The sequence below is a fragment of the Dendropsophus ebraccatus genome, chromosome 2 (assembly GCF_027789765.1).
Source record: "Dendropsophus ebraccatus isolate aDenEbr1 chromosome 2, aDenEbr1.pat, whole genome shotgun sequence".
Lineage (NCBI taxonomy): Eukaryota > Metazoa > Chordata > Amphibia > Anura > Hylidae > Dendropsophus > Dendropsophus ebraccatus.
This window is the reverse complement of record NC_091455.1, coordinates 67,538,022-67,551,194: the sequence shown is the minus strand read 5'-3', so window position 1 is coordinate 67,551,194 and position 13,173 is coordinate 67,538,022. Positions and strand designations below refer to the sequence as shown.

At 44.2% G+C, this 13,173-nt stretch overlaps 1 protein-coding gene across 2 annotated transcripts in view; it reads right to left on the bottom strand.

Annotated features, from left to right (window-relative positions):
• Positions 1–9,974: 9,974 nt before the first annotated feature.
• The window catches only part of ABHD3 (abhydrolase domain containing 3, phospholipase), a 46,733-nt gene continuing 43,534 nt past the window's right edge, over positions 9,975–13,173 (bottom strand). Inside the window, exons 9-10 of one of the 2 annotated variants that reach the window (XR_011361862.1) lie at positions 11,784–11,903; positions 10,897–10,980 (exon numbers count right to left, since the gene is read on the bottom strand). Coding sequence is in view for 1 of the 2 variants with exons in the window: in XM_069960077.1 (XP_069816178.1) it covers positions 10,802–10,980 (179 nt within the window). In the remaining variant the exon portion in view is untranslated. Of the gene's footprint in view, positions 10,981–11,783; positions 11,904–13,173 lie in introns of both variants that reach the window. The other variant, XM_069960077.1, reaches the window with a different exon arrangement.

Here is a 13,173-nt window from a genome sequence, read left to right as displayed (position 1 = left end):
GGCCTGTTTTTTGCATTTATGTGACACGCCCGACTGCTACTCTGCATCCGGCAATGCAGGAGTTAACCAGAGCTCTGCAAAGATCTGATTACTGCAGCTTGAGCGGGCTTCTTGACTGACTTGTTCCTCTGCCTGTCAGGAACCTGGGAAATCAGAGCACTGATCCAATGAGGATCCGGGCCGGGCTCTTGGTCAGCATAAAACTAAGCTGAAGGAGTCTCTCATAGCTGGCTATTAGGATAATACCCTGGTCCCAGCTCCACTGTGTCTATTTCTGCGATTCCCTTCCTAACTCCCTCTGCTTGCTCGACTTGTTATCCGACCTCCCGCCTGACCTTTAACTATACGATTGTTTGCTGACTTTGTACTTCGTTGCTCGTTTGTTTCTGACTTGGCTTGTTTACTATCCGATATTGTGTTTTGTCTGTCTGTCTCATTTTGTGTTCCACTTACTCAGTATAGGGAACGTCTTCGTGGTTGTCCGCGGCCACCTAGGGCCGATTGAGGCAAGTAGGTAGGGACAGTGGGTGGGTTTAGACCTAGGGCCCACTGTCTTGTCCTGTCTGTACCTCCCTGTCCTGACAAATATTTACTTAAATAGGCTTGACTTTAGTTACTCTGACTTGACTAAATTGCGGTGGTGACAGCAGACTGCTGGTGAGAGGTTAGGGGCCCCGTCCAGAACATAAGGCACTTAGCTGTGGGGGGTTTAGAAGAGAAAGAGTACTTACGTTCACGGGAATTAATATTCGCCTAATGCTGCTTTTATGGGCACTGTGTGACCCTAGACCAGGAAAGTAGGCCCACCTTGCGGGAGAAACTAGCCATTGGGGTGACCCCTAAGAAATCCTAGGAGCAGTGGAGTTTTTGGCTAAAGGCGCTTAACTAGCCACTGACTTCAATATCCTGGAATTACTTTTAAGTTGAGGAGAATTGCCGCCCAGTATGAATAGGGTTGTCCCATTTCTTCTACCGCAGCCGTACTTCGAGGTGCTCTAGCCAGACATAGCTAGGGGTTCAGGATAGTAACCCACAAATGGGTCCTGGCCTCCAAGCCAAGCCATGGAAGAATCTTATCAGTAGGCTCTCTATATAAACCTTCTCTCTGGAATACACTCTAACAACTACGGGGGATCTAATTGGCGGCATACCTAGAAAGCTATCCGTGATGGGCTTCAGGAACATTCTGAGGGATCTGGCTAGGGGATTTGTGTGCAATAGAACATCAGACAGTGGCATAGATAATATTAATACTAGTTCACAGTCAACCCTTAGGGCCCGATCACACTCTGGAATTTGCATGAGGTTCCGCCTGTCCCATTGATTGAATTGGATGTCTCACGCCAGTGTCGGACTGGGGTACCTTGGGCCCACCAGAGGAAATGATCCTTGGGGCCCACCAATATAGAACCAGTGAGACACAACATGCAGAACAACATGCTGACCCGCTCAAACTAAAAATCTCATAATACCCTCCATTTATACAGTTCTCAGGGTATGCTGGGAGTTGTAGTTTATGAGAGGACAACAACAGAGGCTCCTGGTGGCTGCAATCTGTGGATGACAACCATCAGCCCTGAAGCTCCAGCAATACATCTGTCTACAGCGGCAGTTATCAGAGGATTGTACTACTGTACAACTCCCAGCATATCCTAAGGGCTGCAGACTGTCAGTAAATGCTGGGAGTTGTAGTGCCTGCAGCTGTTGTAGTTGGGTCCTAGGTGCATTATACACTGGATGCTTTGTGGCATATAAGAATACATAGTCCTGTGGGGGCTCAGTGCAGGAAAGTGACCCTAGAACAGCACTAATAGGGGCAGCTGGGGGTGACAGGGGGAGCAGCTGAGGTAACAGGGACAGGGGGAGCAGCTAGGGGTGGCAGGGGTCGGGGGAGAAGCTGGGGGGGCAGGAAAAGAAGTTAGGGGAGGGAGGGGAAGAAGATGGGGTGACCAGGGGAGAAAATGGGGAGGCAGGGGGAGCAGCTGGGGTGACAGGCAGGGGGAGCATATGGGGGGCAGCTGGGGTGGAAGGGGAAGAAGATGGGGTGACGGAGAGAATCTGAGGGGCAGGGGGGGAAGCCGGGGACTAGGCTGGGCTGGTCTCCCCATGCAGCTTCAGGCCAGGATGAGCTTCCGGCACTGACAGCCTGTATCACACAGGCCGAAAGCTCACAGCCGCAGCCCCGCAGTACCCGAACTTCTCTCCTGCTCGGCGGCAAACATGTGACGTCACCGGCGGTGCCGAGCAGGAGATAAGTTCGGGCACCACGGGGCTGCAGCTGTGAGCTTCCCGCCTGTGTGATACAGGCTGTCAGTGCCGGAAGCTGACCCGTTCCCCGAAGCTGCACCCAGGCCGACCCATCAACCTTCCTCCGACCCGCTACATGTACGTCTGGGGGGAGGAAATAGCCGGACGGGCATGTAGGGGGTCGGCCCCTCTGGCATTTGACAGAGAAACCCTATGGCCAGTCTGGGCCTGACTACCCCTTCAACCTCCTGCACCTCCAAGATCATACTACTACCACTTCATCATCATACTACTACCCCCCTCATCCTCCTGCCCCTCCATCATATTACTACCCCTCCATCATCCTCCTACCCCACCATACTACTACCCCCTTTCATCCTCCTGCCCTTCCATCATCATAGTAGTACCCCTTTCATCCTCTTGCCCCTCATCACCATGCTACTACCTCCTCCATTATCCTCTTACCCCATCATACTACTTCCCCCTCCATTATCAGAGTAGTACCCTCTCATCATTTTGCCCCTCATCACCATACTACTACCCCCCTCATCAGCAGAGTAGTACCCCTCTCATCCTCTTACCCCTCATCACCATGCTACTACCTCCTTCATCATTCTCCTGCCCCTTCATCTGTATCTGTATTTAAAACAAAAAAAATCTATACTCACCTCACCTGTATGGTTCCTCTGGTCCCCCAGAGATTGCTCTTCCTGCTGGGCATGAGTGACATCACTCATGCCGACAGGGGACAGGGCTTCCCACGGCGGGGGCGGGGCTTCTCGGGACGTATCGGGACATGGTTGCGATATGAGGGCCTGACGGCTGCCACAGCGTCCAACGCTGGGGCCCACTGAGGACAGGCAGCATCATTTTTGGTTGAACTTGATGGACATGTGTCTTTTTTCAACCGTATTAACTATGTAACTATGTAACTATGTATTCCACGGCTGTCTGAGGGCCCCAGCTGCTGGACGTTCAGTGGGGGAGGGGCCCACTGGAGGACCCTCCGGTCCTCCGGGGGCCCTGTCCGACACTGTCTAACACGCACTCAGCCGTCCGCCCAAAGAATTGACATGTTAGTTCTTGGGGCAAATGACGAAGTGCGTGTGACACGTCCTATTCAATCAATGGGACAGACGAACCTCAAGAGGGCGCGCCACTGACTCTGATTGAAATTCCATGCAAATTCTGTAGTGTGAACTGACCCTTAGGCTTAGCTCGCTTCAGCTGTGCTACAAATGACAAAATACAGTGACATCTGGTGGTGGGAGCAGCATACTACAGGCTTCAGCCCCAGAGGATATAGACACAGTACCAACCTACACATACTGCTACAGACAGCAGTGGACACTGGACACACTCTGGGACACTGCATGAGTAGACCTATTATCTTTATATACTGTCCTATGTAAGGTTGGCATATTTAGGTGACAAATCTGCTTCACTGTTTTTGAAGGTTTATTAAGAAAAAACTGACTTTGATCTACTTTCCTTTTTTTTTTAGAAACAGAACCTAAGGCTGGTTTTACATATTACAAACCAATTAAACTTTTAAATGTTTTACATATTATGAACTAATTTTTGTGTTCTTATTGTGGCTACAAGTACTGGCCTGACCAGGGGTCTGATATGTGACAGCTGTCAGTTTAGATCATCAATCCCACGGTCAAGAGCTTGTGAAGGAAAAAACAAACTGCTTTTGACCAGCTTTGTAAGGTGACCTCAGTGCCCTGGGCCATACCTCTATGACTGACAAGCAAAACTTTCAAAAATCATGTGCCCTATGGAGTCGTTGAGTGGGGCAGGAGAACCCTACCTGTCAGTCATGGAGGGGGTGGTGTAAGCAAGCAGAGAATAAAGCCACGGCCAAATATAACAAGGTAACCTGTCTAGGAGTCCATTGAGATCTCAATATGTCAGCATTTTAAAATGCATAGGTAACAGTTTCCCTTTTAGCATCATGAGGCAAGTAATGATGTCAGGGACAAAATGGTCCTGTTCCCATATATAGAAATTGCACATTATGTTCTCTAAGGGTCACCTGCAGCTGATAGTAGCAGAATTACATGTGCAGCTTCCTGGAAATTGTACAATGTGAGCTTGTGAAGTAGTCAGCATTTTTGACAATACGCTGCCTTTCCATTTTATGAATATACTCACATTTCTTTCAGTATTGTTAATTATGATGTTGCTTTACTGCATATTAAGGGGGACCTGACAGGATGGTATGAACATTATATGCAAAAAGAAACAGGAGCTCCATCTCTGTCTGTTAGCTACACTTGATCTCAGCTGTGCTAAGTTTACTGTATGATCACACAAGTTGAGTACATGGTGGATTTGGGTACCGAAAATCTGCATCATATTACCGCAGCAGCATAGTAAATGGCATTAATACAGGGCCAATCTCTTTCCATAACCGGTGGGTTTAGCTGCTTTCAGATGTTGACAGCTGCCATCAATAGTGGTTCAGGGGGTCGCAACATAAAAAGAGGAATAAAAAGCAACTGGAGACGTCCGGTACATCTCCCCCTATCCTTTACTTGGCTACACATATAGGGTCATCTCCCTCAATTTGACTACTTTTAGTATTTATGGACTATACATACCTCTCGAAGCTTTCAGTGTTCTTCTTTCTGCCTGCTCCCTGCAGCCGCCGCTGGAACTTCTGAGACGGCCTCTGAAGTGACAGGCTGCTCAGCCAATCACTGGCCATGGCGTTTTCCAGTCTTCTTCAGGGACCAGCTCAGAAGTTCCAGTGGCGACTGCAGGCAGAAATGAGAAGAATAACAATAAAACTCCGGGACCCGTTGGATTTTTGGGTGAATATTACAAACTTTTTGCTGAAGAAATAACCCCCTATCTCACCCGTCTTCTCAATCAAATTTACAAAGAAAATGGCCCCTTGAATGACTTTGCGCATTCACGCACGGTCCTATTATTGAAACCTAATAGAGACCCTACCTCCCCCAAGTCTTATCGTCCAACAGCCCTACTCAATCAGGACTATAAAATATTAACCAAAATTTTGGCCACACGCCTTCAGTCTTTCTTGCCCACACTCCTTTCCCACAGCCAACAGGGTTTTTGACTAAATAGGCACTCAGAAATGTCCGGAAAGCGGTGGCGGTCACGGTATATGCCTTAAATAAGAACAACCCTCCTGCCATGCTTTTAAGCCTAGACGCAGAGAAGGCTTTTGACAAAGTCTCCTGGCCGTTCTTGTATGCCACCCTTTCCGAACGGAATTTCGGACATACATTTCTATCCTTCTTGCAACACATCAATAGTCAAGCTGCCACTGCCCTCACCATCAACGGCAAAAATTCTCCACTCATTGGCATGTTCCGTGGCACACGACAGGGCTGCCCCTATCTCCCCTCCTTTTCAACATTTCTATAGACCCTCTATTGAGACATATCGAGACCTCCCCGTTATACCCTGGTGTTAAAATTGGTGGCTCCGAACTCAGGATCATGGCCTTTGCTGACGACCTCTTACTGGCATTAGGGACTCCGAGAATTTCTCTCCCCTCGGCACTCAATGAACTTCAGGCCAAGGGCGCCCTTTCGGGCTTTACCCTTAATTTGACCAAATGCGAAGCATTGCTTCTCAAGGGACCGAGCCGACCTCTGTGGTCATCATCGATCCCACTTCATTGGAACACGTCCCAACTTAAAAATATCTTAATAACTATAATCCCTGAATATTGACCATTATATCAGGACACTTGAACATGCCCTCACGCTTTAGAAATGTTTCCCTCTGACCTTCATGGGAAGAGCGAGCCTTTTGAAGATGGTTAAGGTGTCATCTCCACATAGAAGGCATGGACCAAAATCCGTAAAATTATGCACCTTAACCCCTACTCATCTCTTTTTACTACTCTGATAGGGAACCCAGACTTTCAGCAGGGTCACCCAAATCGTGTATTCACTGTCTGGCACGTGGGGGGTCTCAGACTCATAAAGCATTTTTTTGACATGACCACTAAGAAACCGCTCACCTTACAATACCTGAAGGAAGCTTATCCTACACTTCACTTCCCTTTCTTCGCCTATTTGCAAGCCCGAAGTTATATCACCAAATTAATTCGCACCTTACCGCGCTATAGAATGCAATGCTACCTTTTATAAGGCTTTAAATCTTTCTACCTCCACCAGGCATCAAATCTCCTTATCCTATCGCTATTTTAATTTTTCCATAGACTACAGGAAAGAGACTACTGGTTTGTCCCGTTGGACACAAGCTGGTCTGAACTTAGATATACCAGACCTGTTGTCCATCTTAGACTATTCGGTTAAAACGTTCCCTTCTGCCCGTTACGTGGAGATGACCCTGCCGATCTTTCACAGGACTTATATTGCCCCTACAAGAGGCTTTAAAATGGGCATTCTACAATCTGATGCCTGTTTCAAGTGTGAAGCACCAGGGGCTGACATAGCTCATTGTCTTTGGCACTGCCCCCTATGAGGCCCTGTAAGGGATTTTTGGCTGGATAGATCCTGTTAAATATAAATGTGACTGGGGAGCGAGAAAGCTCCTACATCTTCTGGCTGCAGCGGCACGCAAAGCCATCTTACAAGTTTGGAAGTCCCCACACCCTCCCTCTCGTAGGTTATTCTTAGATAAACTGTTATTTCTGTTTAAGGGTGTGTTCACACCTACAGTATCCGCAGCAGATCCGCAGCAGATTTGATTGCTGTGTTCAGTTATTTAAATGAAATCTGCTGCGGATCTGCTGCGGATCAGCAGCGGAATATACGCTGTGGTAAAGTGTGAATGTACCCTAAAATGGATTGGATGGAGGCATCCATCCTCAAAGAACGTAGGGTGGAAAAATTCTTCAAAGTTTGGGAAACTTTCATTCCTACGTTGCCTCTCCGAATCCAGGACAAAATTAGACATACCTTCCAAAACACTACATGGTACCTTACCAGACAACTAGCAAATGACCCGCCAATTTAATGCAATCTCATGGGATTATACTGGAAACCTAACCACTTTTTAGGGCACCTTCAGGAGCATGCGGAGACCCACGGGCATTTCCCTTCCCTCCCCTCCCTTTCTTTCCTCCCAACCTTCAGCAACTGCAAAAGACCTTTCCATGTTGAACTTAATTGATGCAACTGTTCCTAATCATAGTACTTTGTTAGGTTCGTGTATCACCTACATGCCTTTCTATGCCTTTTACATTCCTGATTACATGTAAGTTCTGATTATGCTGAAGTCTTGAATAAAAACAATTTAAAGAGAAATGAGAAGAACACGGGTGAGTGTGGACAGGTATTTAGAACGTTTTTTAATTTTTTTTACAGATTCATCAGCCGTGCATCACTATTACACGTGGCAATGTGCGCCTGATGGCCAATGAGTTTATAGCAGGGTTAAACCACACAGTCAGCCAATGATCTTTTTTATCCACAAGCTCCAGGTTTGTTTAATCTTTCCTAAGGATATTCTCCCAGAAGCTTTGTGGTTTGTCAACATACATTTTGGCATGTTACAGTCTCGCTTTTTTATGATATGCTTTCAACAATGGTTATCTTCTTGGTTGTCTTCAATGAAGTCTCCTTTGGCAAAGACAACAAGGGATAGGAGATCTGACACTGATATACCTTGACCTTGGGGTTCACCCCTAATTTCTTTGGAAGTTGTTCTGTTTAGTGTGGCACACACCATATTACCAAACAGCACATTATTTTTCACCTTTTAAATACAGACTGACTGATTACAAGTTTGTGGACACCTGGGGTTACAGGCCACACCTTAGTCAAATTATTTCTAGTGGTACCAGCAATTTTGTGGAGGCCCCTTTTTTTTCAAACATTTTTATGTTAAACCACAGTTCAAAAGCATCTGATTTTGTAGTAAATTTAAATGTATTATTACTTTAGTCAGTTTGACGTTATTACTGTGACCAATGTGGATTTTTCTTCCTTTGCCGGATCTGCATTTCCTTTCTACTCCACTGTGGCGTGTTGTAACATCATTTATGTATATTGAAGCGAGCAATGCTAAAATACTATTATTATACATTCTCTGAATATTGTGGAAAACAAGTAATGTGCTGTTGATATTTGAATACTTCTTTGAGTAATCTATAACCTAAAATGGACAATCCTTGAGAAGGACAACTGCCAAGAAGCAGATATAAAATCATGTTTATTGGATATTTAAGATGGACACTTTGAATCTGAAGGGGCTTAACTGGAGTGTACACTTGTAAAATGTTTTCTTATAGGGGGTGCTCTTTGATGGAATTCAGACCAAAGCAAAATTACTGTAAATGTGTTTAGAAAAATTTAGCTTTTAATAGATATACCTTAAAAAAAAGGTCCCAGAAGGTAATGCAGTAAGTTTAAAACCATATATCGCCACCATTCACAAGTACAAATATTGAGCAAAGTGACAACAATTATCCAAGTCAGATAATGGGGAGAACCCTCGACTCGTTTCCTCCATTGAATACGGGTTCATCAGGAGGCGCAGTCCATCAGAACAGTCGCAAGGCATGATCTTGGACGCAGTATAGGTTAAAATAGGCATACAAAATGATACTAGTGATCACAAAATAGACCCAACCATACAAAAAAACAGCCAAGATTAGCTCAACATACTGGTATGTGTGGCCAAAAACTGATCAGGATTGATCGACCTCATAAATTGGATTGAATTAAAGGAGACGTCCTCTTTCTTTCAAGTGTCAGAGAGGGGAGGTGGCCACATACCGCCGCCCTGGTCTTCCTGGTCTATGTGGGGACTCTGGTCGTGACATGTCAGGTCCGCTCAGCCAGTGGACCTGAAACGTCAACTGTCTAAAAAAGAGGTCTTCCGCAGCTTCTCCTTTAAATATGACTCATTTGAGCCACTCATTCATGATGATTAGAGGTGAAGTTCAGACCAAACCAACACTGGGTGAAGCTATATTATTCATGAAACTGTGAGATATGTTTGCACTAGCCTGCGCACATGCATGTATCCTGCATTGTCCATCATGGCCGTACTTCTTGAAAACCCATTTACGGCTGCACAGGATAAATCTAACATATATTAAACTGCTTCCAAAAAGGGTTATTTTTTGGGATGGCTTAAGTAAAAAGTCATGTACAATCTTTAAAATAACACCAAACCTGTTACTCCCCAAAAGTTAATAATTTTTAGGCAGCTCTCCCCAAAAAGGTTTTTTTTTTAAACCTGAATAATATAATAGTGCATATGTCCTGGTGTCACTTTGACTTTACTAAAGCTGTCTTAGCGTTACTGAGCCTAGAAGGAGTTGTTGGCAGTTCTAGGGGGGCTCAAAGTGTCATATTCAACTTTTCTGGGTATTTGTCAGCATTTACAAATCCAAAACCTAAAAATCAAAACCCCTGACTAATATTGCCTAATCCAAAAAAAAAAAAAAAAAAAAAGAATTCACTCATTATTACATTCTATTTATTGTTTATGACTTAATAAAAGAGTGGCACCATTTCGGGAACACCACACACCATCTTTATACTCTCATACAACACTGTTTTCTTCAACTGGCAGCGCTTAACTGGGCGACGGTCCCTCGTCTGAGCAGGTGAAAACGGGGACAAGACAAACAAACGCAATAACTAAACGTTGGCTAACAGGGTCAGTATCAAACGGTCTGTATTGTTGCATTTCCTTTTCCAAGTATAGTGCCGTGTATTTGCAATGAAACTATAATATTATGAAATAATCCAGACCGAGCACGGTTTTTAAAATTACAATTTTTTATTTGAACAAAGTAAACTAAAAATATATTTATTTCAAGTGCATTTCAATCAGTTATAAAATAAATATGGAAAAGGAACATGGAAAAGGAACATGAAATAAAATAAGTTATACATGGTTTTACAGGCTGTATGAAATAAGTTAATAAGGGCTTTAGTTATCACTGCTACAGTACATGCTTTCTTTCACTCTGTCTAAAGTATTTGTGCAGTTTGCTATTCATTCCTGCAGTCTTAGTATTATTATTTTGCGTAATGTATTTACAATGCCCCCATGAGCATGCATTACATTAAAACATATCAGGATGCGGAAATCCATCACACTGTATTATGGTAATGCTTGCAGTTCCAGGCAGAGAAACTTTTATACGATAACCCTGAGGAATGTATCTTTGTGTATACTGTATAATGGTTCGGTTAAGTGCATTCGAGTATATGCAAAGCGTAAGTTTATAATAAAGGTCATTCTTTGTAACATAACAAAAAATGAAATATAAAATGCTAACATTCCTGTATGAAAGTACTTTCTAGAAAACAATATATATATAGAGAGATTTATTTATTTATTTATTTGCAAGTGTGTGAGGTTAGAGGCTTAGCTCTAGCTCGCTGGCTTACTGGCTTGCTATAATTGAAGGTTAACCCTTGTGCTTCTTTAGAGGTATAGTTTCATGATTCATCAGCATTGAAAGGGTTAACTTGTGCATAAGCTGAACCTACTTTTAAGAACCTGACACAGTAAAATGATGATCTTACAACAAAAAGAAAAAATAAGTAAAAACAAAAAAAATTAGCATCGCTTTTTAAAGCTACATGCTGGAAAGCTCACTTCCATGCTCGAAAATCGCTTGTACAAACTGCTTGAAAATGCGATCCATGTAGGTCTGCTGCCTTGGCCAGATCCCCTCCAAAAAACCTATGTGGCCTCCATAAGCTGTAAGCACCAATGCAACATTTGGATTTTGTTTGGCACTCTCCACTGGAATAGCTGAAAATATAGAGAGAAAAGAAAAAGGTGAGTTTTGTCTTATTGAGAGTCACTCTTTCATCCCTTGGTGTCACTAGCTCAGCCCTCTCTTAGATCTCCTCTTACCTCTCTAACCGTACTTTTACTGTGTCTCACTCCCACACCTGCCTTGGGGTCACCTTTCACTCTACCCTTTCTTTGAAACTGCATATTCAGACCCTGACCACCTCCTGCCGCCTTCACCCCAATAACATTTCCCGAATCCGCTCTTTTCTCACCCCTGACTCCACCAAACTGCTGGTACATGCTCTCATTATCTCCCGAATGGACTACTGTAACATCCTCCTCTCTGGCCTTCCATCTAACACCCTCGCTCCCGTCCAGTCTATCCTTAATTCTGCTGCCCGACTAATCCACCTTTCCCTTCGTTCTGCCTCTATCTCTCCCCTCTGCCAATCCCTTCACTGGCTCCCCATTGCCCAACATATTCATTTTAAGGCCATCCACAACCTGTCCCCTCCGCATATATATCTGACCTGATATCCCACTACCGTCTCTCACACAACCTCCCATCCTCCAATGACCTAATTTTGTGCTCCCTCCTTGTTTGTACCTCACACAACCTCCTCCAAGACTTTGCCTGTGCCGCCCCCATACTCTGGAACTCACTTCCCCGACACATCCGGCTCTCATCCACCATCAAGACCTTCAAAGGTAACCTGACAACCCATCTCTTCACACTAGGCTACTGCCTATAATAATTCACCACCACATGCACCACACTTTGACTGGCTGCCCTTTACCTTCTATCTCTCTCCCCGTACCTTATAGATTGTAAGCCCTCGTGGGCAGGGTCCTCTATCCCTATGTACCAGTCTGTCATTCATCTTATTCATGTAATGTTCTGTTTGTCACTCCCTATCGCTTGTATAGAATCAAGGGCGCTTTAAAAATAAATAATAATAATAACAATGATAAAAGTCACATTGGCATATGGCCTAAGAAATAAGTTGCTTTATCATAAAAAAAATAAATAAAACAAACTAATAGGACTCCAATGAGGGTGACATTTAGCAAAATGTCAGAGACTGAATTGTTAAATTTAGCCATAACATTATATAGTGTGTGAATAATAATTGCTCAGGCAGCAAAGAGCTGCTAGCAAGATTACATTGGCTGTCATCATAATGGATGACTATATGCTAGTGCTGGGGATATATAGAAGCAAGGCATCAGAACACTGCATGGTGTGGGCTGGCACATGCATGTGATGTCATGTATGCTATCTACAACAGCGGTTTACTGGATCTTAGGGTCAGCATGTATTTTCCTGAATCGCTTCATAAGGTTCTAAGTCATTCCAAGGATTTTTACTCCAGTCAAGGGATGAATATTGTGCAGTAAATCGGTAAAACATTTGAATTTAAAAGATTATCTTCTGGTGTAAGTGCAGCAATGATCAAGCGACGGATGAAAATTCATTCATATGTTGTTGATCGCATCTTTTGAACTGACCTTGTTCTCAGGTCTTTCAGGTTTTGCAGGTATTAGTATGAGGCTATGTTCACACAGCGTAAAAGTACGGCCGTTGTTGCCATCAGCAACAACGGCCGTACTTTGTGCACTGTGAGACACTGCCCTATTTCCTATGGGATCCCTGCCATACATCGTATACGCTCCGGCCGGGATCCCATGCGGCGCCGCAAAGAACAAACATGTCAGTTTTCTGCGGCCGCTGTTCAGTGAATTGCGGCCGTAGAAACCCATGTCAGTTCACACAATGAAGCAAGCAGCTCCGGCCGCTTGCTTCATTGTGTCCTATGGGGAGTTCTGATGCGGGCGCACGCTGATGTGCCCGTATCAGAACACTACGGCCATAAAGATCATCCGGACTGTACCTAAGTACCGGCTGGGATGATTTTTTGCAGAGACCGGCCGTTCCAATACGTAGTGTGAACACTACAATACGATCGTATTAATTAGTTTTCGTAGCGATTTATCTTTTTGTCTAAACCCCTATTTTTTAAAAGAAAAAAAAATCAGCGTTGTTTGCTAAAGCTCCCTTATGCACATGGGCATTGAGGATGACGGTAAGTCTGTTAAAGTGTATCTGTTGTGTATCTTTCAAAATCTAAATCAACAGTAGATGTGATGTAAAGCAAGTTTGCAATTTACATTCATTATTTATTTTTTTTAGTTATCATTGAAAACACG